At 41.5% G+C, this 27,527-nt stretch overlaps 1 protein-coding gene across 4 annotated transcripts in view; it reads right to left on the bottom strand.

Moving 5' to 3' along the window:
- ELMO1 (engulfment and cell motility 1) overlaps positions 1–27,527 on the bottom strand; it is a 314,961-nt gene that overhangs the window by 220,226 nt on the left and 67,208 nt on the right. For all 4 annotated transcript variants that reach the window (XM_075083575.1, XM_075083576.1, XM_075083577.1 and 1 more), the window contains 2 exons: positions 16,944–16,994; positions 7,239–7,408 (listed from right to left, as the gene is read on the bottom strand). In XM_075083575.1, the coding sequence (XP_074939676.1) occupies positions 7,239–7,408; positions 16,944–16,994 (221 nt within the window). The remainder of the gene's footprint in view (positions 1–7,238; positions 7,409–16,943; positions 16,995–27,527) is intronic.

Below are 27,527 nucleotides of genomic sequence, written 5' to 3'. Positions count from 1 at the left end.
TGGCCTCTTCAAAGACCTGCTTGGAGGAATCCCATGGGCTAGGGATCTAGAAGGTAGGGGGGTCCAAGAAAGCTGGTTAATATTCAAGGACCCCTTCCTCTGAGCTCAAGATCGGTGCATCCCTAGGAGGAAGGAGTCAAGCAAAGGAGCCAGGAGACCTGCATGGATGAGCAAATAGCTTCTAGGAAAACTCAAATGGAAGAAGAAGGTTTACAGTATGTGGAAAAAGGGACTGGCCACTTGGGTGGAATATAGGAACTTTGTCAGGATATGCAGAGATGCAAAAAGGAAGGCCAAGGCCCACTTGGAACTAAATCTGGCAAGGGATGTCAAGGATAACGAGAAGGGCTTCTTCAAAAGCATCAGTAGTAAAAGAAAGACTGGGAAAACTGTGGGCCCACTGATGAATGAGGTGGGTGCCCTGGTGACACAGGATGCAGAGAAGGCAGTTACTGAGTGCCTTCTTTACTCTAGTCTTCACTGCTAAGGCTGGCCCTCAGGCATCTCAGCCCCCAGAGGAGAAAGAAAAAAAATCTGGAGAAAGGAACACTTCCCCTTGGTTGAGGAGGATTGGGTTAGAGATCACCTATGCAAACTGGATCCTCACAAATCCATGGGCACTGATGGGATGCACCCATGAGTGCTGAGGGAGGTGGCAGATGGTGTTGCTAAGCCACTCTCTATCGTCTTTGAAAGGTCATGAAAGACAGGAGAGGTGCCCGAGGATTGAAGGGTAGCCAGTGTCACTCCAGACTCCAAAAAAGGGCAAGAAGGAAGACCTGGAAAACTATAGGCCAGTCAGCCTCACCTCCATCCCCGGAAAGGTGATGGAGCAGTTCATCCTGGAGATCATCTCCAGGCATGAGGAAGTAAAGAAGGTTATCAGAAGTAGTCAACATGGATTCACCAAGGGGAGATCATGCTTGACCAACCTGACAGCCTTCCATGATGGTATGACTGGCTGGGTAGATGAAGGGAGAGCAGTGGATGTTGTTTACCTCCACTTCAGCATGGCTTTCAACACTGTCTCCCATAACATCCTCATAGGTAAGCTTAGGAAGTGTGGGTTGGATGAGTGGACAGTGAGGTGGATTGAGAACTGCTCAACAACAGAACTCAGAGGGTTGTGATCAACAGCACAGAGTCTAGTCGGAGGCCTGTAACTAGAGGTGTTCCCCAGCGGTCTGTGCTGGGTTCGGATCTGTTCAATATATTCATCAATGACCTGGATGAACGGACATAGTGTACCCTCAGCAAGTTTGCTGATGATACAAAACTGTAAGAAGTGGCTGATACGCCAGAAGGCTGTGCTGCCATTCAGTGAGACCTGAATGGGCTGGAGAGCGGGGCTGAGGGGAACCTCATGAAATTCAACAAGAGCAAGTGTAGGGTCCTGTACCCGGGGAGGAGCAACCCCATGCTCCAGTACAGGTTGGCAGTTGACCTGCTGGAAAGCAGCTCTGCTGAGAAGGACCTGGGAGTGCTGATGGACAGTAAGTTGACCATGAGACAGCAATGTGCCTTTATGACCAAGAAGGCCAACAATATCCTGGGGCACATTAAAAGGACTGTGGCCAGCAGGTCAAAGGATATTATCCTCCCCCTCTACTCTGCCCTAGTGAGGCCACACTTGGAGTGCTGCATCCAGTTCTGAGCTCCCCAGTTCAAGAAGGATAGGGAACTAGTGGAGAGAGTTCAGCAGAGAGCTATGAAGATGATATGGGGACTGAAGCATCTCTCTTACGAGGCAAGGCAGACAGACCTGGCTTTGTTTAGCCTGAAGAAGAGAAGACCAAGGGGAGATCTTCTCAATGCTTATAAATATCTAAAGGGTGGGTGCCAAGAGGCTTTTCAGCTCTTTTCAGTGGTGCCCAAAGACAGCATAAGGGGCAATGGGCACAAGTTGGAACACAGGAAGTTCCACCTGAATATGAGGAAAAACTTCTTTCCTGTGAGGATGACAGAACAGTGGAACAGGCTGCCCAGAGAGGTTGTGGAGTCTCCTTCCCTGGAGATATTCAAAACATGCCTGTATGTGGTCCTTTGCACCCTGCTCAAGCAAGGGGTTGGATGAGATGATCTCCAGAGGTCTCTTCCACCCCTACCATTCTGTGTGTACGGTAACTAGGACCTTCTAGCATTGCTCTCCTCCTGCCTCATTTTAGGGCCTTGCAGTCTTGTGGTGAGAGAGCAGAAGCAGCACAACCTTACACTTCCCTTTTACATTGTCAATACATTCAACCAGATGGACCATGTATCTGTGTGGTCTCCATATATGGAGGCATAACTCCCCTGAATTAGGCACAAACTGGGCTTCAGAAAAAAAAAAAAAGCATTAGAAGTGCTATTGAAATCTCTCTCTGAAAAGACTCTGAAAAGAAAAATAACTGTGTGCACATGCACACCCCTCCTTTGGTGATACAGATGCACAGAGTCCAAAAAATTAATTGATATCATGGATAATTATAAAATTGAATCAAAATTTACTTGTTCTTCATGACCTAACTTGTCTTGCAGCCTCTGATATAATTTGTAGGTCACCTGAACCATAAAAATAAAAATATATATAGCTCTTCCCCCCCCCCCCCTTCCTTTTTTTTCTTCAATTAATAAGAGACTCATTGCATGCTCTGGAAGGAAGAGAGAGCCTGAAGGAAAAACAAAGATGAGCCGCCTCAATCAACAGGATCCTGATACATGTGGACAGTTTCTAAGACAAGTTCCATCTCTGCTGATATAAATATGTTCATATTGACAAGATGCACTCTCAGTTCACTACAGCCCCATGCACCCTACAATCTGCCTACCACCAACCCCTATGGCTTTGTCCCAGCACACTCCATTTCTACAGTTCATTTGCTCTAAGCTGCAGGCACTCAAGGAGATCTGGCCCAAATTATGGTAATTACATATAGTATTAAAACCACTTTTGAAAACATATGCAAAATAAAAAAAAACTCTCTAAATTCATTATTTTTCAAGCTATACTAAAACTGGAAAGGCTATTCTGTAATGCATTCTCATTTTCTTCAATATTCAGGAATATAACATATGGAATATTAACTAGAAAACACCGTTAGTTCTGTCAACTTTTTATATTACTACTTTTTTTCCATCACCAGCAAAATGAAGCAGAGGTAACTAGAAACCCAGGGATCTACATTCCTTTGCACTGTACTTTTACAGTCATCAGCTTCACTGAAATAATGAGTAAGTAGCACAATAAATAAAGCCAACTATAAATAAAGCATAGGCCTCCCCCTTGGTGAAAGTTATATAAAAAGCTGGAGTCTTGCTTTCCAGAGCCTGCCCACTAAAACTTAATTACGCACTCAAATTATAACTTAAGAGCTGCTCCTAACCGGAGTTCCACGTGCAGAGAAAACCTCAGAGCAACCTTACACTGAGCATGACAGTACTTTTAATGAGCACTGTCTGCCCTTTTGGGGAAAACAGAGAATGAAGCTTGAATTAACAAAATTCATCGATTTCTAGCACAGCTCCACCACACCGTGAACAGAGGCACTACTCAGCCTGGGCTTACTGATGCAGGGCTGTCCTTAGCTGCATTAACTCATGGGCAGCTGGGAAAGCACACAGAGGGGCTCCTTGCAGAGCAGCAGCAGCCACCCCATGGGGTATGTCCCATCCCCGCTAACCACCACAGAGTCTTAGTGCCAGTCTCTGGGTTGCGGTACCAGAGCAGAGACAGCCACTCTCACGCTATTTCTAAACATGCCTGCTCTCCAGTTGTAAAGCAATGATGCACCTATACCAACGTAGTGGTTTGTTGCCACAGAAAAGGGCCTTTTCTGCATCCACTCATGCCCACTTCCTCTCTTGTTTCTGCAAATCTCAAACTGAGCAGGAAACAAACTCTGAAAAACAGATGTGGATACTTTTCAGCCAAGTTAACAAGATGGATTGGCTTTGCGAAGCATCTAGACACCAGAACCAGCTCCAGGATGGAAGTAGGCCTGGGCTGGAGAGTAGAGGTTACCACACAAAGACCAGGAGAAGAGGGCAGGGAGTCAGCCATTTCTTAGCAGCACTAAGCCATTAGGGTTCTTTCAGCTGTATGGTTGAGTCATAGCCTCATTGAAGCAAGGTTGGCTCAGCAACAGTAGCTCAAAGGTGGGCTGGAGCTCCACAGTAAAGATATATTTACAAAACATATTGCCTTCTAAAACTGGGCCAAAGAAGTTTCTGCCCTTCCCTGAAACTTCTGGCTGCTCACTCCTCCTGTAACACTGCCCCACTTTCTAACGCTAATATTATTATTTGGGTAGGTCCACCTACAGATACTGAAATGATTAAGAGTTAAAAATACCATTGGGGAAAAGAAAGTGGCAGGCATTGGCAGGGTAAAGGAGGGAAAAGAGCTCTTTGGTTTGAAGCATTTGGATGACCTGGTCAGCAGCACAGCCCACAAAATCACAGTGCCGAGGGCACACAGCCGAGGGTGGGAGCTAATGGCAAGGAGGCCTTCAGTTTGCTTTGTTCAGCAAGCATCTTGCGAGACCCTCTAATTAACAGTATTGCAGAGGGTCCAAATGAAAACAGGAATAGAGAACGTAAGAGGACAATTGACTAACTTGAGTTGCTTTTCCTTGAGAACCTAGGGCACTCAAACAGCTGGCTGCCCTTTTCCCACTCTCTCCTCCATGTATTACCTTTTTTTGCCTCCTACACACATCTTGTTCACTCACAGGCCATTTTAGGAAGCTGTTTGGTTGTAATAATAAAGCCAAAAACAAAACCAAACCAAAAAAAACAGTGCTTCTGTGGAAGAAGTTTGTTGGCTTAGTGTGCTGAAATAGCAATGAGTGACAGACCCTGAAGTGGGAGGACAGGATCAATAGCTTGAAGTCAAACAAGAAAGGAAAGCAGCAGCACCATGGCAGGCTGAGGCTGCTGAGTCTGATTATGTTAGGATTTGCTCCTTTCATTAAATCTCAAGTTCTGTTAAATATGCGCTTATCAGCCAGTGATGCACAGTATAAAAGCAGAAGGGAATGTACAGTGTAGCACAGATGTCCTTGTTTTACAACTCCCTTCACAAAGCCAGATGTGGAAAAACCTGACCAGCAGAACTCCTCAGAAGTTGAAGAACATCTAGGCTGTTGAACACAGAAAAAGACTGCAGTGCATACTAAGAGTTCATCAACACGTGAAGCTGCTGGAAACTCTTACAGTCCAAGTCTTTGTTCAACGCCCGAACTAGACGGTGTTTCTCCCCACAGGCAGAAACACTGATAAATAGCTTAGACAGGTAGATCGATCAGTGCATCTTTGGTGATACATTACACCAGCTAAAAAGAAAATTCTGAAATCCCTCCAAAGGCAAGCCACTTAAAAGGCAATAGACTCTGCTTATATGTCCAGTCTGCAAGCCTGCCATGTGGTTTGAAAACTTATACCCTTAGCCAGGAATTACTACTAGGGTGTAATTTGCTAGGCAGTTCTTTCAACAGTGGTGCTGGCTTAAGTAGTTTCCCTCCCAGATAGTTATTTTTAATCCAGACCAGTCTGCTGCAGCTTGGCCCATCCCACGGCTATAAAACAGTAGTACAGGCACATCTGAAGGGTGAGGAAGGCACTTGCTTTAGCCCTGATGCAGCTAAAAGAAATGCTTGTAAAAAATGTGAATGTTCCCTGTCTGTTTCAATAGAAAATAAAGCGCTTTAGTTTAAATACCTTCCACAGTGGAATAAATTAAACCATTTAACTTAAATAAATTCAGAACTAAATAAACTACAAAGGCAGTGGTTTTTAATTTGCTTATGTTCTGATCTCCGTAGGCACATATGAGCCTGCCCATTCAGTGTATTTTTTAATTAGTACAGTAACTGTGTGCATATGTTTACATCAACTTAAGCCTGTCTTTGGTTTTCAATTTAATTTGGTCCCTGAACAACAAATATTATATGAACATAAGACAAGTTGACAAATTTGATAACTAGGATTTTTTAATTTTTTTTTTTTAAAGTGGCATAATATGTGCCACCGACTACTTCACAAAAAAAAAACCAAAAAAACAAAAAAAAACACCATAATACCAAAACACTTAAGATGAAATCAGGAGCTATTGGAAATCCAGTATATAGCTAGAGTTAGGCAATAGGGATTCAAAGTTCAATAAACCATTGACCACATAACAGGCAGGGATCAGTAAGAGTGTGCTTTTACATTTCCCAATCTAAGGACTACTGGATTCCAAAAAGTACTTAATTTTCTGTGGCAAATCACCAGTATGTCCTGCGTGGGACCATCAGAGATAATTTGTGTTCCATTTCAAAGCCCACTTACTACTTTTGCTTTACCCTCTAACACTATTTACTTTCTTGAATCCAAGGGAACACGAGCATTCAGCGATTGACTTCAGAAGTCCAGTCCACAAGACTGAACACTCCCAACGAATGAGAAAGCTACTTTCAGAGCATTTTCTTTCTCTCAGGAAAGGGTGTGGGTATTGTTAATTTCTTCATGTGCAGTAGAGGTTGACACTGACTGCAAAGCACTAAAACTATTACTTGAAAGCAAAAGCCTACTTGAAATAGTAACTGTTAGAACACAATTTAATAGTGCAACAATGCAGTTGATGTTTTTCCTGTAGTACTCTCCACATTAAGCCAATAGACACTTAGGATCATAGTCCTGAATTTCACCAAATGTTCTGGCAAAGAATAAATGTATTTTCATAGGTCAGCTTTCCATTTCCTGTCAAAAAGCCATTGTTATTTGAAAAACCCCAGCCAGAATTAAAACAATAAAAATTGAAATATAGTAAGCTCTGCATTTTGCTCCACATGTTCTCAGTAACATGAAATTTAAAACAGTGTTTTCAGATGACATCTCTTGAATATCAGCCTTTAAATATACTACCAACGATTTATCTAAATTCCAATGAGTGGAGAAGAAACTAGGACCACAGTCTACCCAAAACTTCATGGCACAGAGGGTACTTGTGACTTCCTACTTTGCTGACCCCCCCGTCGCCACCAGCCCATCATTAGGAGAAATTTAAAAAAAAAAAAATCTTCTCATTTATAATGGATATACTATCCTAGCAGCCCAGAACCCTTCAGATGTTTTATTTTATATAGCAGCTCAAAACTCTTCAGATGTTTTATTATATATAAAATTGTAAGCTGTATACAGAAATACTTCAGGCACTCAGAGTGAGCACAAAAGCACCCCATACAGGAGGACCATCAGAGTTTAAGCAGAATACTTACTCAGTACCGCTTTCAACCATTTGTGTCAGGAGGGAAATGCCATCTAGGTTTATAAATTCTTGGGCAAACGTAACATCCCGTGAGTAGTTGGCTAAGTCTTTCAGTGCTTCTAACTTTGCATCCATACTAGAAGACTGGATCCTTTCATGGAGCTGCTGTGCATTTTGAGCCTGAGAGAGAAACAAAACACACAAAACAAAAAAAAAGCTTTTGTTACAATGGCAAGAATGAATAAAATGTTAGTGCAAGCAGGAACAACGGCCACATGTAGTATTAATGATGCTTAACACTTGCATGCTCAGAAATTATTAAGTAGGTCACACAGAAATTACTTTTGTAAAGGTATACTCATGTATTAGTCCATTATTACCTATAATTATTTGGATTGTTGCAGAATCATAAGCTGGGCAATGGATAGATATCCCATTCCCTCAGGCAAAATATAAGCATTACAAAAGATAGCCTTTGGCTTGAAGAGTTTGTGTGTCATATCAATAAAAGTAGAAATGTAAATAAAACAAATTGCATCAGACAATCTCAGTATAATAATGGCAGCACTTTTTTCCTGTCAACGCTTACTCAGTTTACACACTTCTCATGACCTTTAACAATGAAGACCATATACTGTCCTATTCAAGTTATATCAGCAGAAACCAACTTCAGGCCTTCTGCTCCTTCCTCCCTCTCTTCCTTTTGTTCACAATCAATTCAAAAACTCACATATTCTCTTACAAGAAGCATAGGAATAATTACTTCCCACATAATACTATGGTATTATCACTCATACATCTTTATGCAAGTTCGATATCCCCGTACATTAGGCTATTATGCCCATTAATTCTTCAAATACAGGATGAGACAATGAAATCTGAAATTAACACTGATGATAAAAAGCTGAAGGGATATTTAAATAATGCATATTAAATTGTGTCTCTCTTTAGCCGTACAAATACTTTAAAATACATCTCACGTTTTCAGTGTGATGCTTTCACTTACCTGAACACAATACCCAAAAGCTTCAGTTAATAGCTAGCTAGCCAATTCTTTTCTTAGAAAAATAATCCTCCTTGCTATGTACAGATACTTGCAAAATTCAATTTCCTAAAATTCAGTCCTTACCAGCACCAAACAAAAAGTGAATGAGAAGCTACATGTCATTAGGAAACAAAATTAATGGTGAATTCTGCTGAGAGTTATTTTTTCTGAAATTATGCTTATTCCTTCTCAGCTGGAGAAGAAAAATAGAAGAAAAGGCTGGGCTGACAGACAATTCCTTTTCTGTTCAAGTAATGAATATACTCTTCACAGAGATGGTCATCTCTGCAGATCAAGATTTTGAGACAGCAGATGTTCTTAGTGCAAGTGAACATTTAAACAGGGAACACAGGAAAAACCACCACCGTGATGTTACAGATACAGCTTCCTATCCATATATCTTTGATAGCTTCACAAACATTAACAAATTAAATGTCCCGATACCCTCCAATATCAGCAAGGTTTGTTACTTCTCATGCAGAACCCTATCATCTAAAAGGTCTTTCTGCCATCCTAAGTTACCTACTCCAATAACAGGTTTGAGTTGTATTGGGGAAACAATGGCTTATGGCGTCTGTCTGTAATGGCAATGTCTGTCCGAATGGTACTAAAGGAATATTCTCTCAGACTTAATCAGCTGGTAGGCTAAATCCTCTGGCAAAGCCTATGGGAGAACTAAAAATAGATCCCACTAACTTCCAACTTCCAGGATAACCACAGAATACTTCCTCCAACCCTTTCCCTTTGCCAGAGTGGGAGAAGGATGTTTTGCTAAAGTACTCTTGTACCATCAGCTACAAAAATTCAGGGCAACCACTATTATTACCTGAACCAGAAGTTCAACAGCCAACTCTTACCTCACCAAACAACCTCCTTCATTGAGCTGTTTGTACTTTAGACTCCCCGCTATAACAACTCTGGAAGACTCAGAAATGCAAAGCATCCTCAAAACACCACTCTTTCTCAGAATACACGCAATACCTGAATTCCCAGCCACCTCAGGGAAGAAACACTTTGGAAAATCTTCAATCCGCCATGGCAGCTGCATTTTCCTGACTTTGGAAATGGTTGCTCAAATTTAACCTTAAGCACGTTAAGATCTGTGCACATGCTTTCTTCCACCTGCCATGGTCTGGGAAGTTACCAACCCCACTATCTGCCAACTGAAAGACACAGTTCTTCCAGCTTTCCATGGGAAGTGGGTCCTCTGAAAGCTCCTGGAGTCAGTGATGAAAGGAAAGATGAACAAAACACCTGGTTCAGTGTGACTGAGCAGCTCTCCTGAGCTGCTCAACCAATAAGTCTGGGTGGGCAGAACCTGGGCAGCAGAGCTGTGGCCAGGCAGATGGGGACTATAATCATCTGTGTAGCACAGCAGCAATCAATAAAACATGTAAGTAGAGGCAGTAGAACATCCTGCTCCAAACCCCTTCACATCACACCAACTGCTGTGTAAACAGTGCCTCACCTTCGTACACATTAACACCAGATTATTAATGGTCAAGTTCACCCTTCCTTTTGAGGAGAGATTCCTGCCCCCAGCATAAACATCTGGGGCTGGTGAACTGCTGCTGCCATCCCAGCTAGACTTCCATTACATACGAATCAATACCAAGCATGGAAAGAGCTAGCCCTACCTCTCACCAAAACTGAACACCAGTACAGGGATGTGCGCTAACAGCCCACCTATGCTGCAGAACAGCAGCATGAGCAGGACCAACCTATTGACAGAGATATGTTAATCCTGTTTCCCCTAAGGTCAGTGAGAGCTTTTATATTTTGTTTTTAGTGTGGTGAATTTCATCTTAGATCAAAGACAGCTCGGTCCCCTCCACAGAGCACAAAAATCTATAAAGCAACGTCTCACTGATACAAAAGTTGTTCAGCCCTGTTTTAAGCATATAAAAGAGAGCTTACTAACGTCATAGGCTTTATCTGACTGTGCCAATGCTAATGCCCCATCAGCAACGTTTCTACACAGCTGTACTTTTCTTAAACAAGTTTTGCAAGACACTGCATCCAATACACCTTGCTCCTACTATTGGAAGAGAAAAGCACTGATAATGGCAGAGCAGATCTTGAATAAAGGGGTAAACAAATACTTGTCTCAGCAAGAGTGCTGGTACGTGTCTCACTGGAAAGATGGCCAAAAGTAATGTTGGCTGCTGTCATCACAAGTGCCTGATGGGTGAAAACATTGCTTCAGTGAATACCATGCAATTCTCACAAGTCTCCTAGTTCTTGTTGCCATAGCACTCAAACGTGCTTATGGAATGTACAGCTCACTTATGACTGCATTAAAAAATGAAACCCAGATGAAATATGCTCTGAGTGCTTACCAGGGAACTACTTTAATGATTTATAATCCATCAGTGGATGGACAGAGAGCACAGCTCATTAAAGCAACAGTAGAGCTAGCTGCCATGTTTCTGCTCTTATTGAAATATCATTCAGGTAAGAATAAATAAATATATAAAATCTGCCCAACTGAGAACCATTATGAGGGAATTAACAGAAACACGGCTGTTCAAGTAAAAGAAAGACAGCATTAACTGCTCTCCTGTTTAGAAAAGAAGGAAGACAGGAAGCTTGTAAAAGGTGTGCCGTTGAAGCCCCAGCATTTCAAAAGACCATCAAGAGGCATAAGCTGCATGTCTAGTCTTAAATGATATGCTCCAAGGACAGCCAGAAAGGTTGCCCTTAGGGAGTAGCTGTGCTTAAAAGGAGCTGCTTGATGAGATTGTCGGCTTAAAAAGAAAACTCATGACCTAAATCCAAGACGTGACTTGCTTAGAGCCTCAAATAGCCATGTGGAAGTTAGGAATCCCAAGATCATCCTAACAAGGGATTCTACTGATCAAATTATCACTTCTTTGCCACCAAATACTTTGTGCAAACTTTGAAAGCAACTTAATACCCAGACATACACAGGGTTTCTGTACAGAATACAAAATACAGTGAGTCAGGGCAGGAAGGAAGACAAAGATTCCAAATGCAGCCAGTATCAAACGTTAATGTGCTATGGAAGAAATTTGGACCATTGATTTAAATTGCTGTTTTGCCATCATGTAATCAGTTCTCTTCACCCTTTACAAAAAGCAAATAAAATAACGTACTAGTATTTTTGGTCTTCCCTGTAAATAAATTAGTCACGTCATTCAACTTTTTACTAGAAAAAGGGCATACAGGCCATCAGTAACTACCAAATGCAGTTTTGTACTAACCAAACAGGTGCATTTCTGTGGTTTAATTTAAATCACTCAGTGTTGAAATACCACAGTGGTTTAAAAGGCTGCCTTTTCCTGGCTTGTTACTGCCACTTCACCTACAACTGCATATACGTCAGGAAGCAATGGAGGAGTGGATGCGTTACATAATCTTCATTATACACAACCGAGATCCAGCAGACCCAGCAAGGCTGACTGGCGTCTGATGCCAGGTAAGCAGTGGGATTACATTTTAGTTAGTAAAGACATTAAATGTTAACATTTTTACGTTAATACTCAAGCACAATTTCTACATCTAAAGCCCTGTACAAATGTAATACACGGAGCAGTCCTACACTATCACTATACACGATCAAGGAAGCAGAAACAGAGGAACAAGGAAATGGTCATGTCTAGAGTTGCATACTAAATCAATGATAAAAGCATTGCAGATGCATAGCCATATGTACTATGTAAATATGCCTAGGATAAATTTATGCAATCAGTAGCCACTTATGAATGTTTGAGAAGCACTTTTTCCTCTTGCTGCACTTGAAACAATCCTTTTTGCTTACTATTAAAAATACGCCTTTGGAAACCTGAAAACATGAGATTAAACCTTTATCTTTTATAAAAAGGCGAACACCAACTCCATTTCCCAAATCTTCACCTTGTACTGCCAGCAGACAAATATAAAAGTGGCTCATCAACTTCCATGGTCAATGCTCCTAGTATAGGGTTCAGTAATAAGTAATTCATCATTACATGATAAACAATCACAATTATGGGCTAGACCTGCAAATATTTATGCATTTACTGAACCTCAAGAACATTAAGTCAATTGAACACGTAGTAAAGCAATCGTAGGTCAAAGATTAAAGACCAGATCCCCAAGCTTTTACTCAAAGGTAGAGGATTCAGATGCCTAAGTAGAAATAGGTTTAAAAAACTCTACACTTCCTTGTCTATGTAGATCTCACATAAATAAGAAAACCCCACATTGCTCACATCTGTAAGAGCATTCAGGGAAAACACTATGACAACTATTAATGAATGCCACTATTTACATGATTGCTCATGCTAGAAATGCTAATACAGCTGCTTATAAAGAACTTATAGGTTTGAGAACTCAACCGATCTCCAACCAAAGGATCAAAGAAAAACACAGGACAAAAGCAAATGATCAGGCACCATAAATACCACATTAGCAAAGGCTGCCCATTGACTCAACGTTTAAGGTATAGAGTTCGTGAGCAAGCCATGTTTAAGTGCCCAAGAAGCTACTTTCAAATAAACAGTGAGCACTTAAATAATCAGTTCTGTTTGAAAACCATTAAATTATTAAAAAAAAAAAGAGGGCAGTACCTTCAGTTTAATTTTCCCAGTATTTTAGTGTCCTTTCAAAATGATTAGTCATATGAATGAGGATTTGCAGGATCCAATCAAAGGAATCCTGCAGTTGTACACACTAAAAGGTTGGACTCCACTTGCTGCACTGCAGGACACAACTGTCCTTTCGGAGCAGTCTCGCACTTGGGAGCAATTACAGCTCATTTATTTATACACCTACCCACCATTCACTGGAATATGGGTATCAGAAAACAGACAATGGCAATCTGGCATTTCAACTGTTACATATGTTCAAATACAAAGAAATGTTGCATAAGAAACTTTTGATGAGTCCCTTCAGAAATGCAAAAGGACAAAGGGGGAAAACAGGTCACGGAAAACTGCAAAACCACACAATAGCACAAAGAGTTTTTAAGAAAGATGATAGGAGAGGTTAAAAATAAATAAGAAAGATGATATAGGAACAAAGATAATATGAGAGAAATTCAATCTGTACTCAAGTTACCTAGGAAACAGAGTGTCTGTGTGGCGAGTGGTTTATAGAGGAAAAAAAAATAGCATTGTTTAGAAAAAACAGCCTTTCAGAGAATCGCACAAACTTAGCAAACAGACCTACAGAAACAAAGAGGCAGTTCATATTCCCACGAGGCCTAACAACTGGTGTTTGCAAAGTTTTAACTCAAAGGAGTTTAAAATAGACACGTTGTAAATCTCTGAAGGCAAGCATTTATAATGGATTTAGCAGCGCACCATAACTACAGTTTTCCCCTTGCAATATTCACAGTGACTTTCAGAAAAAGGTCCCTATGTATACACACAAAATAACCTAAATTTGAAATTAAAAAGGAGAAAGTATTTAACATTTAGATTTGGGGAGTTAGATTTCAAATCTCAATTTCACAAAAGCCAACCCAAAAATGCTGATGTGCTACTTCTAAACAAAACTACCTTTTTTTCCCCTCCTCCTTTTAATCCTTAATAGTACCTGCTCTGGGTGCATAAGCAATGCACAATTTGAGGCTAATGACAACAGAACTCAAAAAGATCATATCTCATCCTTCTCACTCAGTTTTCAATGACTCATGACATGCAACTGTGAACGGGTATAACCAGACTCCTGGCTGTCATGGTAATAAGTTGCATGAAAATTAAGAACTGGAAAAGAATGTTAAGTCCATGCAGCCTTCAGAACTGGTCAAAACAATTCCTCTAAACTCTTCAAGGAAAAAAGTTTCCTCAAAAGGCTTGTGAAGTTCAGGACATTTCCCGCCCCCCCCCCCCCATATTAGCGAGGAAGTAGGCAGCTCAAGCCTCTCTGGAACTACATGGACACATCCCAGACACTGGATAATCTGTATGGCTCCTCTTAATTTCTCTCAGTCTTCCTCTCCTTTTCTAATTCCTCCACCTCTTCAAAAAGCATTTTTGGTATTATTTTCATTTTCTGGGGGAAAGGGGAAATAGTTTCAGCTTTATACTGATGTAGGATAGAGAAAAAAAGGGGGGGGAATTTTTTTCAGACTCACAATATTTTCACAGAATGAGAAAAACATTTCCCACCCAGCTCTAGCAGCCAGGAAAGCATCTTTCCCCTTTTGCTGGAGTATATCATGGAGCCTGTTCTTCACATTATCTCCTCCAACCACTGTTGCTCTTATATAGAATTTCAGAGGAAAAACGGAACCAGATGGCCTGTTAGCTTTTCAGGGTAAATGACAAGCATTGTGTGGGTCACCAGTCTAAAAACCACAGCTTAGAACCCTTTAATCTATCTATTTTAAGTACCTCTATGATGACCACTTTGACAGTACCTTAAAAGCAAAGATACTGTTGTAGGGTGGGAACATGCAGAACTTCATTTTATGTCTATTTAAAGAATAGAAATACTCTGTAATCTGACAAAAAACAATCCAGTCCTTTGAAACCTTCCAAGCTACCTCTCTGATTCTGGGGAAAAGTTAACAAAAACTTTTTTTAAAGTCAGAAAATTTGAAAATAAGCACTGGTTCAGGGATAAATACCAATACTGAAGACTAGAAAATAGACTGGCCTTCTGTCTTATAACGGGATGGCTGAATCACTAATAACTGCAGGCCAGTGCCAGAGTGGTGCGTAACTTGGTAGGTAACAGGTATTATTTCTCGGTATCCTAAGGACCCCTGTCTTGGCTGACTGACCCTAAGGCAAATCACCAAAGAAACAGAATAGGCCGAAGAGAGTCTAATGCAAAGCCCCACCTTCCTGCCCATAGGTATTAGCAGAAAGTGTTATAAATCCAAAATTTGTCTTTCATGTCTGAAGGTCATGTTTCCAATTGCACAGGTGATCATGAAGACAGACAGACAGCCATTTCCACAGATCAGTCGCAGCACAGCCTCTCTTCAGTTTTGCATGGTGCAACTGGTTGTGGATTTTGAAACAGAGAAGCATTCCATGAGTCATCCCATGCTGTCACTCCATCTTGTGGTTACACAAAAAAAATGATGCACTGTGTTTGGACCATGTTCGTTCTTGGTGAACCACAGATGTTGTTTTGATTTCATGAGATCCCAAGTCTGGGTAGTAGAAAGCCCTTTCTCAGTGGAGTCGGGATTTGTTCTTAAGAAGTCCCAAAGGTTAGGAGAAGCTGGTGCTGGGCCCGCCTGTTTCTGAGGAAGTTCCACCAAATGGGCCTTACTCCACCAAGCAAGCGGTTTCCCCATGTACAAGGCTGTTCTGGTGACATACAGCAAGAGACTCTGGAGTCACACCGACTCTGACAGAGCCATGGTCTTAAACTGTTGTTTATTCTTATGACTGTAAAGCTCTGTATATAATGACTCCTGAAAAAGATGATGAAGGCTAATGGAAATCTCTTGTCTTTGCCCAGCTGGCTGCTGCTTCAAGTGCTTTCTGTTAAGAATCAACACTCCTGTAGTTTAATATTGTGGTCACTTATTAAAAAACTTGAGGCATGTATACACTTCCATACTGACTTCTTCAATTTCCACTTATATGCAAATGTGCATACAAATTCAGTCACCTCCTAAGTCCAATATAAGCCATCAGCAGGTTAAGCAGGCCAGGGAGGAGTGGAAACGCACATTTAGGCCTGTAGAACTTGGGAAGTTAGTAACCATACACTTCTCTGTTTCTTTATTTTGAGCCTAGGCCCTACTAGCTGAAAAGTGATTAATCCAAAAACATATCTATAATCTCTGCATGGCTTCTAGAAAGAAGTTTTCACATGTTATGGCAGTAACTGACCACAGCCTTAACAAGTTCAACGGAAGCCAAAAGTTAAACCACCACAGCTCCATCTCGCCTGTCCAAATGAGCTGCAGTACAGGGTGGCAGAGTTTGGTCATAAGAATGCTTTGAATCTGCAGAAGCTAGAACACACCATAAAGAGGTAAACCATTTTAATGGCACACTACATTTGTCAGTGAGGAAATGGGATTGCTGCTGCCTTAGACATACATCTTCTGGGATTAATAGTGGCTTTCAGCATGTGGCAACAGTACTGCTCAACTCAGCAGGAAAACAGGCCATTATAAGGCAACGAGCAACTCTGCCATGCTTTTTGAGGAGCTGGCAAGGAGGTAGTGTTGAAAAAAAAAAAAAAAACCACAAAACACCCCAAAACAAAACCAGTAAAATCTCAACATTACAGCTGCTCTCTCAATAGAAACCCAGAGAACAGGAAACCTCTGACCTGAGCTGCCCAGCACAGCTCTATACGATTCAAATGCCAACCTTTTCTCTTGGTTCTGAGCTTGGGGCTGAGAAGGAGCACTTGAGTGAGGCTGCAATCCCAGCAGGGAAGCAGAGGTATCTTGGACATGAAAGCTGTTCCCGGTGGGAGAGAAGTGAGAGACAAAAAACATCCAGTTGTGCCAACCCTATCACCAAATGTCAGAGATACCACCCCTGCCCCCATAACACAAAAAAAAAACAACCAAAAAAACCCAAAGAGAACACCACATACACCACATCTTGTGACCACACCATCATCCTCCTTGGCAGGGGGATTGTGGGATACAGTGAAAGCTTAAACACACATACATCAGTTCACAGTGATTTACTAATCAAATCTTCACTTTTAAGGGAGAGAAGAACAGTAACAATAACTCACTGGAGATGTTGTTAATCGAAGGATCGCTCCATTTTTTATTTCATTACGATTCTGAAAGAGAAAAATCCAAAAGGTTTTCAGACTCACACAAAAACATGAAACATGCATTGAGCAGAATGCCACACTAAACCAGCAACAGTACTTTCCCGTCTGCATGCAAAAACATCCCTCTTTCATAGGCCAGCTAACATCTATACGGTATTTTCCCCACTGAGGCATACTAACATTAGCTTCAAGAAATAGGTGGCTGTTCACATGATATTTACAAATCTGAACCCTATCAAGAATGACTTAATGTTTTTCAAAGTTTAGCTTCCACTGGCAACTTCTAAATATTTCTTTGAAATATACTGTCCATGGTGTCTGGCTCGGGTATTGCACTACATAGTTGAGGAGTTTGTAAGTTTGCTGAACCCTGTCATTAAACATCTGCAGGATTTAAAATTTATCCCACTGGCTCTCCATTTTCTATAACAAGAACATGCTGACTTAAACCACTAGAACCAACCCGCTGAGCTCTGCCACGACGACTTTGCATTCTCCCTCAAAGTAAAAAAAGCATCACTGTTAGTGGTAAGTGAAGTTCAAACATGCCATAAGTCATTCTCCTTACTCAGCTGGCAGAAAGAGGCGGCATTAAACATTTTCTTTTGGTTAAGCTCACATAACATGTTCAATTAAACTAAAGCTATGGGTGGATGAAAAACCTGCCATGGCGTAAGCTATGGTGCACGCTTACAGTATCCTCGCAACTTTGTGGTCAGCGCCCAAGTGCACGGTCTTCCCCTGTGGTAAGTTCAGGGTAGCCTTCCCCTCTCTCCACAAGCCACCTCCTGTTCACCACAGGTTAAGAGAATACAACACCTAGCACGATGAACATACTAACAGGCACTGACTGTGCACGGCGCAAAGCACAGTCACAACTTCATTCATGGTTCAATAGCTTGTTCATCAGCCATTACCCTAATTCATCAATGGAATCAGAGGAATCCCTAAGAGTTTGAGAGATAAGAGCTAATTTTGTTCCAAAGACCACATTGGAAGCTTTCTGCAGACTGGTGTTTAGCAAAAAAAAAAAAAAAAAAAAAAAAAAAAGAGAGAGAAGTTATTTTTCTTCTCGGGCAATTTTTCCCAAATTCATTTCATCCTTCTTTCTCCCATTCTGATAAATCTCAAATCTAAAATGCTAAAAACAGGATAAATCTGGCCTGAAACCAGGTCAAGCAGTCCCAGAATGAAACTCTAGTACATTGTCTCTTTCTTGGTACCCAGTCCTCTGTAGGATTGGTTCTAGCTATATGCAAGATCATCCTCCACCCACCAACATTTCTTCTCTCTAACTGAAATAATTGAAGTGCCAGACAACACAGGGGGTACAAGGGAGAAGTTTTTTTACAGCATCTTTGCTTACACATGCATATAACTCATCTCAGCCTTTAGCAGTCTCCTATCAGCACAGCCCCAGGGAGGCCAGCCAGGCTATACTTGAGAGGGGTACAAAAGGGGGTGAACAGCTAAGGTACAGGGTGGCTTCTCACAGCACTGACGAAGTGCCAGATTTTCTCCTCTAGTAGTAAATTAGCACCAGACCCAGCTACCTCTCATCGTGTCTAAGGAATCTGTATGAAGTCGCAATAGTGCATTTCTGTGATTTAATTTAAATCAGTGTTGAAATAAACTCACTTTGCAAACAGTTGCAGTGGCTTAAAGTGTTACCACCTCCTGGATTTGTGGAACTGAATAAAAGTAATTGAGTTAGGACAGACAGTCAGCATAAGCTGAATCTACCTCCATCAACAGCTTTGGCTAAGGCACTGGACCTCAGCTGCATTAGGCCAGAATACGTGCACGCACACATACCCACAGGGTTCCATCAGCCTTACCTGGGAGGTAGCAAATCCCATTATGCAACAATATTAAAAACAGTTAGGGAATCACACAACACTTAAACAACTTAAACTGTACCAATCTCATTCAGAAGTGAAAGTTCACTGATATCCTTATGAAAATATTGGAGCTAAGTGAATAGACTGTTCTTAAACATAAGTAAGAGCACCCACAACAGGATTATTTTTTTCAGCATCATAACCAAGTTCAAAGTTTCTCATGTTTCCTGCTCTAATTAACACGAACTACCAAATCAGATGTACAAATTAGTCTGTGGTTTAACCAAATCAGATGTACAAATTAGTCTGTGGTTTAACAAGTCAAGTCACTTCATCTGGGCCACAATAGGCATCTCTGCAAACACTCTTAGCCCATTGGAAATATGAGGTACCAGGCTTTGTGTGAGAAGGCTACACTATGGTCTCAGAAGGTCCAAGGAGTCTGCTGAACAGCAGGGTACTACTGCAAGGCGGGGCACCTCCCTCATCACCCTTCTGCCTGTGCCCTCCCTTTTCTACCTCACATCAGCTCTGACGCTGGACAGACCTGTTTGAGGGGTCAATTGCACAATCTCACTAACCTGGCAGAAAGCAGCCCTGGCAAGAAAGATTGGAGAGTCTTCTCTCAGTTTAATAAACAGAAACAAGCTCTGCCTTGGTTGAGTACCAGTGCATACCCAGAGAAGATTGTGGAACCACATCTTTGGGAGCAGGGAAGGGGTGGGAGGAAAGAGAACAGGGGAAGCATGAAGAGGAGTTATACCTTCCATTTCTGGGAGCAGCAAGCTGTCAACCACAGCGCGAATTACATTATTTCGCAGTTGCTTCAGACTGAAACAATGCTCCACAGTTTGTTCAATTACAGTAGTTTTATCACAAGCTGAAACCCTAACCCATAAAACGTTAGGCTTAACCTGATATACTCTCTACAGTGTCATGCATGCAGGTTAAAAAATAAACCTCTTAATTACATAAGTACACTTACAGATTGCATAGATTGAATCCAGAACCAATCCAGCAAGTTAAAAATATCTTGTTAAAAAATACACTATTTCTCTGTAGTCAGAGGAATTTAAAAACAAGTGGAAAAAGGAAAGCCAATAACCTGGTTGAAGTTCAGATACCACATATGGATAAACAAGAGAAATACTGTCCTCCAAAGTGACCACATGTCAGCAGGTTTTATATAAAATAGCAGAGGAAAAAGAACACAGAGAGTACATAACAGCATTGCTGGAAGTTTTGTTTGGGGTCTTTCTGCTTATTTATCAAGTCAAGTCTGAAACACCAAAGCTTTCAGACTCAAAGCTGCAATGCCTGTCAGAGCCCTGAGCACATGAAGCACAAAGACCTTTCTCTCATCATGCCAGGCTCCAAGCAAAGTGCATAAGTCTGCCCTATGCTGTAAATTCAATCACTGCTATCACAAGAGATAGAGAGCTCATCTTTAACTTCTGATGTAGACAAAGGCTTAAGGAAAACTACCCATGCCTTCTCCCTGAAAATATTCAAAGCATCAAGTCTCTAACACAGCAGGCTAGCCAAAACTGGAAAAGGGTTAGCTGTTCCCCAATCAAAAATCCAATTTTGTTTATCCATTCTAAATAATGAGTTAAGCACCTACCAAGAAACAGCGTGTAAGTGTACAATTAAGCCAAGAGGATTTCCTACATTAACTGTGTGATGCAGTAGTCAGTATGCCAGTTAATGTCAACTGCAACATTTACACACAGTTAATCTGCTTAGTATTAGGGACAGCATCCTATGGATTTCTTTTCTGGGATAACAGAACATCATTCCAACACAGCGGCCTGGCTTCGGCAGTCATACTCATAAGCACCACTGCTATACAGGACAGGATGCACCCACCACCAAACCTCTTCCAAGACATTTCTGATCTGTTACTCAAGTGTACACCAGGTTTTTTAGGTATTACTGATGCTGTTGATCTGTATTAGGGAAGCTTATTCCTGAGCAGAGAGGGAAAATGCCCCTAAAAAAACCTCTGAAACAATTAAACAGATTTGTTATAAATGTTACCTAGGACTAAGAGAGCAGTTATATTACGGATACAAGTAAGCCCAATTTGCAATATTATATCTAACAAGAGTCTCCACTCACTACATTATTTTATTCTAATTGACTAGGTAGTATTTCCAAGCATCACACTGCTGCACAATTTCCAAGCTGAGCTTTCAATCAGACAAACAAGTACAATAATGAAAAAACATAAACAACAAAACACAGCAGGAAGTAGTGGATACCTGGACAGTTCACCTTGTGTTCACATCTTAGGGCCCTCTGACTTCTAACTCCACCAGTTGGAGCAACATGAACCTACCTCACCTGCCACCAGATTCCATTCCTTCTCAAAGCTCTGCCTTTACTATGCCATAGGCTACTTTGCCCAAAGCACATGCAGGAGGCTTGCATCGACTTGCATCTAAAAAACAGAGTCCACCAAGCCACGAAGAGGGATGAAGCTATTCGAGTTTGCTTTCAAAAAATCCTATAAAAACAGTCAAGCCATTTATTCAGAGCTTTGCTGGAGACACACTTCAGAAAACTTGTCGAGCAAAATTAAAGTTTATTTTGCCATGTATTTGTCTTATCATTTTAATCACCTGTTATACCCAGCGAAATGCCTCAAGATTCAGCTCACTGTAACTGGCTGCAATGGAACGTTTTCTTAACATATTTGGGGAAGACCCAGAAGCATTGGTTCCCATGGTTATAGCTCGCTCAGCACTCTCTAGCCTTGACCAAACAGCTTCCTTCAGACTTCTCTAACTGGGTTAAAGAATAACAGCCAAGAAATCTAAAATTCTTCATGTGTTTATATCCTTAAGTTCTTCCATATTTCCATATTACTATTATTTTATTACACCTTCCTCCAATAAAAAATTAGAGCTATGAAACAGACTAAGTTAGTGACTCCATAACATTTTCACATGGATGAGTTTGGGCAAATATTAAATAAGCACAAAATGAGACATAATAGAGTTCATTTCTAAGTCAACAACCCAGGAAAGAGAAGCAAATTCCTTGTGGGCAGCTCTTCCTTAAAGCCCTGATTTGATGTGCTACGGCAGCCAGTAAACATCGGACAACATCAGAAGTGGTAATGTGAACGAGGCAGAGGGCATCATTTTGCCACCACACAAGAAATTCATGTGCTCATAATGCAGGGCACTGTGTGCAGTTCTGATTTTGACATCATAGGGAGGACACAGTCGCATCACAGAAAATGCAGCGAAAGGCAAGTGAAATGCTCAACTGGATTGAGCAGCTGCCTCACAAGGCAAGGTCCCTCCTCAGTTTGGAGGGACAAAGGCCAGGGGAGGAAAAGTAGTGGACAAGCTGAATGCAGAACTGTTGTTATCAAATTCTGCAGTACGAGAACTAGGAGGAAACTTGATGAAAGTAGTAAGGGATCAATTTAAAGCAGATGAAAATGTACCTCTTCATTCAGCAGGCAGTGAATTTTGAGCTTGCTGTCACAAGAGGTTGTGAAAGCAGGCAGTATCAGCAGGTTCAAGATGAGATGAAAGAATTTCATGGCCCGAATATGGATACTACATGGACTAAGTGTAGATGTAGCCTCCAACACCTGTAGTACAACAAATGTGAATGCTGAAGAAGCAGGAAGGGAGTGAAAGGCATTATCAGATCACAACCCTGAATGCTACTGTCACAGCTGGAGATAGACTATGACATTAGATATAACATTGGGCTGACTTGGTAAAATTTCATAAGTTCCATTTTAGTCACCAAAAACTTTAGTAAGATGAGGGTTAAGAGATATAGGTAATTATCTACATTGTAGTATTTGGCATGACAGGACTGTATTGTTTTAGAAGAAATACTGAGGCAATTAATATTGTTATAAAATAACTTTTCTAGGAAGCTGCTGGAAACAGGGAGAATGTCCTCTAGTTTTTCACGTTAGAATTTGGTGATAGCATTTTCCTTAAAAAATTAAGCATCGGTAGTTTGGCTGAAGTTTCTAAAAAACTGTTTATCTACCCCTGTTCAAGGATTACAGAAGCTAGTAAATAAACCAAGTAACGTCTGTGGTGCAGTTTCAGGGTATACCTAATCCAGTACAACTCTGCAGCCCATTGGAGGCACAATTCTGCACACCCTTCTAACACGTGGGCTCCCAACACTTTCCTTACATCAGATCTACCAAAGTGCAGCAGCAGAGTCAGCCACCTAATCTTAAAAAAAGTTACCTCTTCCTCTCCCCTTCGTTCATAAAGGAGGGGAGAAAAAAAAAAAAACAGAGTCTTCTAGTTTTCTTCTGTCAGATCCATGAGTTGAAGCAACTCACCTTCTAGCAGTACAGTCACTAGGATGCTAGAGAAGTGAAGGGAATGAAGCAATGGAGGGGAAAAAGCAAGCTCAACTACCTTTTTCTCCAGCAACCCACAGTTATGCCAGCTTGAACGCCACTGAAACCACACCCTAAGAAAAAGTCCCTTCTTTGCATGATTTACTCTTCTACAGATGGAGTGATCTACAAGGACACTATCATCATGTGCTACTAGCTCTGCAGAACAGCAGTGGTATTACGCTGTGGGCAGACATCCTTCTGACACATTAAAAGAAGTTACCCATAAGTTATTTTTAACCCGCATCAGTTCCCCAATTCAAGCAACCACATAGACAGTTGTACCAATAACACGGAAGGGGTGGGCAAATAACAAGCAGCCTCATCATCCTCTGATAAGGTGGAACATAAAAGCTGCACCCTGCAAAATAAACATCAGGAAATTACAGACTTAGCTGGACTCATACTATTGTTGGTGAGATCGTGTGGGGAAACCAGAACAGGGAACTGGTATGGACACAAAAAAACACAAACCCAAACAAGGATTGACAAATTGAAGTTAGTCCTTCAATGCAGTTCACCTAACACATTCACACGCAGCAACACTGAGGGGTCAGTGCAAGGCAGTGGCTCCTTAAGCAAATGCTGCTACTAGGAGAAAAAGCTGAAGACCCAAGCCAAGACTATGGTTCACAGTCACTTTTGCCAAATCAAAGCACAGCTTGCTACCAGAAAGCAGAGTCTTGCTTTCAGTCTCTTATGCATTCCTACTACTGTTCTTAAGTGGCATAAACAGTTGTATAACTACTGGATGAGTCAACAAGGGAAGTAAACCAGCTGACAATTTTATCACTTTGGGTTTTGCCCAGTTTGTAAGGGAAAAGACAGGAAATAACCACCATAGTATAAGCAGGAGAGAGGGCCAGCTCATTTTGCAAGCACCACATTCGGGACCACACTGAGACTTGTTCAAGGGGAAGCCTGCAGGTGCTTGTGTTTCTCTAACGTGCACAAGCTACTCCTACTCCCTTGGCTGAGTCCTTCCTCTCAGACGCAGAGAGGCTGTAGGTAAAACATCCCTTCTCCAGCTGTGATTACAGTCAGAATTTGCCAAGTTCATTCCACCATTCCATCAGCCTAAGCCAGTCCCACAAGCAACTGAGGGATATAACAGCTCACAGCCGTTAAAAAGAAAAGTTTCACTCCTCTTCCTACCCTTCCTTTATCTTCTTCCTTCTCTGCAGCACATTCCCAGACACGATTCAAGGGTCCTGCCTCACCCATAGATCAGATCAGGCATACTTTTTATTACACAAATTTAATGAATTAAAGTGGCACAAAATGATCCCCCCTTGCCACCACCTCCAAAAAACTGGGGGGGCAAGGGGGAAGGGGGAGGGAAATGCTGTAGCCTGCAGAAACAAAGTGGCAGAATCTCATGGGGAAGGAAGAAGAAATCAAAACTGTTCCCTTTCAGGAATGAGCTGTGATGTCTGTTCACCATACCTTGTAAAACCACTGACCTATCTAAATAGATTGTTCTTTAAGCATGATGATGATTTAAAGAGCATTTTTCTGTCAGCCAGATCTTAAACTGAACGGTTTGATATCAGCTGAACCCAAACGGCTGCACTGTGCCTGTGGTATACCATACCTATTTTCAAGTGCTACAAGAGAAAGACAAACCTTTTCAGAGCCTTTCCTCTCTAATGGTTACTTGTGAGGCAAAATTACAAACTAAATGCAAGAAAATATGTATATTTAAAAAAAAACAAAAAAACACAAACAAAAGCCACTTGATCCATCTCATCAGCCTTAATGTGGAAGTAAGGAACTCAATTCATCCCAAATATTTAAAGAGGAGGCAGGCAGAAGGATTAAGCTGTTCATGCTGGAGCCAGACAGTATAACAGGTTGTCAGGACAGAATTATTTTATTTGGAAATTTTAGCATAAACTTGAAGCCCCACAAAGTTAGTCCTAAAAACTAGGACTAATTTTTGCTAAGAGAGGGATGACCGCTGTTCTTGAAATCAGCCTGAACGAAGCAGGACTGAAAGTGATTTAGAGCACAGATACTCAAGTTTTACTTCTGCTCACTGGAGAACTATACTAGTGTCCACTAGTTTTTACTGGAGTCCACAGGGCTGTGTGACCAGCATCCATAAAGCAGGCAGGAGCACAGCCACTCTGACTCCATGTACTGCCTGTATTGTCAGGAATTTCTGCAGGGCTGTGCAGATGCCCCAAAATAGTAAGAAATTTATGAATATTAGAGAAATATCACATGCCCTGTTGGTGGAAAAGGATAAGTCAGGCGTAGTTTGGTCCAGGTCAAATCTGAATTGGGATCTGCCATTTATGTAGCCTTATTGTCAAGAGTAATGCAAAATGGCAAATGAGAGGAACAGATCAATTAATACATTCCTCTATTCCCCAGCCTTCATGCTACTTCTCGTTATCAGTTGCTTATGAAGTACCAGGGTCCTTCAGTGACTCAGAAACCTTCATTATTAGGGATGTTTATTTCCAACTCACTGAAGTTCAATTACTCAGTGAAAACACATTAATACTGAAAACGTAAAAGAAAAAACCTCCAAAAAGCCCCAACCCTACAAGTGGATCATTTCTTGTCCTGTCATTTGCATACACTCCCACATAGGGAGCCTGTAATAGCATGGTGGAATTTCACATGAATATACAATTACAGGTTGTATTCAGCAAAAAATAGGTCACAAGCAAAAGCACCTTTGAGAAGGAACAATCACCAGGGACTCTACCCAGGTTCCCAGCTCAGAAAAAGCAGGGGGTAGAAAGATGTCCCACCTGCAACCACAGCAAAGAGCTGAGTAAGGTGGGGGCAGCCCCCTTTGCAAAACAGCACAAAGTGTCTTGAAATTAGTGGAGGGAACTCAGTGTCTGCCCTCCTCCACTACATGCAGCAACACATAAGAATGAAAGGGAAATGTGGGAGTTGGGAATGAAGGAGAAAAACACAGGGCGTCTTCACGGGCATCAGATGTGGGAAAAAAAAAATAACATGATGAAATTGTGACTGAATAAAAACGGACTGCAATCAAACAGATGAATGAAATGTCCTTCCATTTGAAAGATAACATAAGAAATGGTACCAGTATCGTCACTGTGTGCTGAACACAGCTCGGAGCGGCTCACAAAGTCCCTCAGCAAGAATGAGCTAGCCTTTTATCCTTGATAGTTGCTCTAGTGCAGGATTAAGAGCCACCACATTCTGCCTCCAGTGGTGAAGCCAGCTTGAATACTGTTCTTCCCCAGCCCCACACTCCTCCAAGGTCCCCTTGCTGATAAAAGCTGTGGTTTATCACACCTTCAGATGTGACAAAACAACACTGTAATCTGAACAGCTACAAAGATCTATCTCCCTCACCACCTTTTTGGTTTTAGAGACCAAGTTTGGGCTAATAATAATCCCTCCCAGACCCAGAACCCAGGGCGGGCAGTGCAGGCGCACAAACGGATCTAGGTTAGCCAGACCTCGTCTGCAAGGCCAAGGGTGAGCAGCGATAAGGGACCAGGCATCCCCACCAACGTGCTGCAGGAGTCACTCGGATGTCTGTCCCTGGATTCCTAGTACTGCCAGCAGAGGAACACAGTGGACAGATATCCAAGCTGTGGTTTTCAGTCCAGGAACACACATAGCACACAATTATACTGCCATTTTCTACTCTTCACATAGCATTTTCTGTTCTACACCTGTGATCATCCAGGCTATAGTGTTCCTGAGTTATTCCACACAAGCATCTATTCAGGTACAACCTGAACAGATTGAAGCAAAGGTGACTTTTTCATTCTCTGTTATATAGTATCTAGCACAATGAGATCCTGATTCAGAAGTCAGGCTTTTAGATGTTTGACCTACCAAAGAAATGCCCCTCCAGGAGAAGTAAGGCCTTTTAAAAAAAGACGCACCTATTAATATAATTGAAAAACAAATACACTGTTATCAAAACACCAGCTAGGCTTCAGCTTAGGCACTATGCCTGCTTGGTTTTCTTGTTCCCATAACCTCTTTTTTTATTTATCCCATTTTATTAAAAAAGTACTAATACATATTTAATAATTTCCACTGCACTTTCAGGGGCACAGATATAGCAAAAACAGAACCCCAGAGGCAGCAGTCCAAACTGCATCTGCTGTGATAAGCCCTATCTCTAGTAGGAACCCTGACTGACTCAAGATTGGTTAAGACCGCCCTTATACTGTCTGAAGGAGTTATTGCTAGTCCTGTAGAGGCATTTTTCCAAATAATACAGCCAAAAGTAAGAGACAGAACTGCTTGGGCGTTGTTTTTATTTATGTACGGTATAAATCAGGAAATATAGGTCAG

This window comes from Phalacrocorax aristotelis, chromosome 2 (genome assembly GCF_949628215.1).
Source record: "Phalacrocorax aristotelis chromosome 2, bGulAri2.1, whole genome shotgun sequence".
In the NCBI taxonomy this organism is placed as follows: Eukaryota; Metazoa; Chordata; class Aves; order Suliformes; family Phalacrocoracidae; genus Phalacrocorax; species Phalacrocorax aristotelis.
Note: the sequence above shows the minus strand (reverse complement) of the source record. Positions and strands in the feature narration are given on the sequence as shown.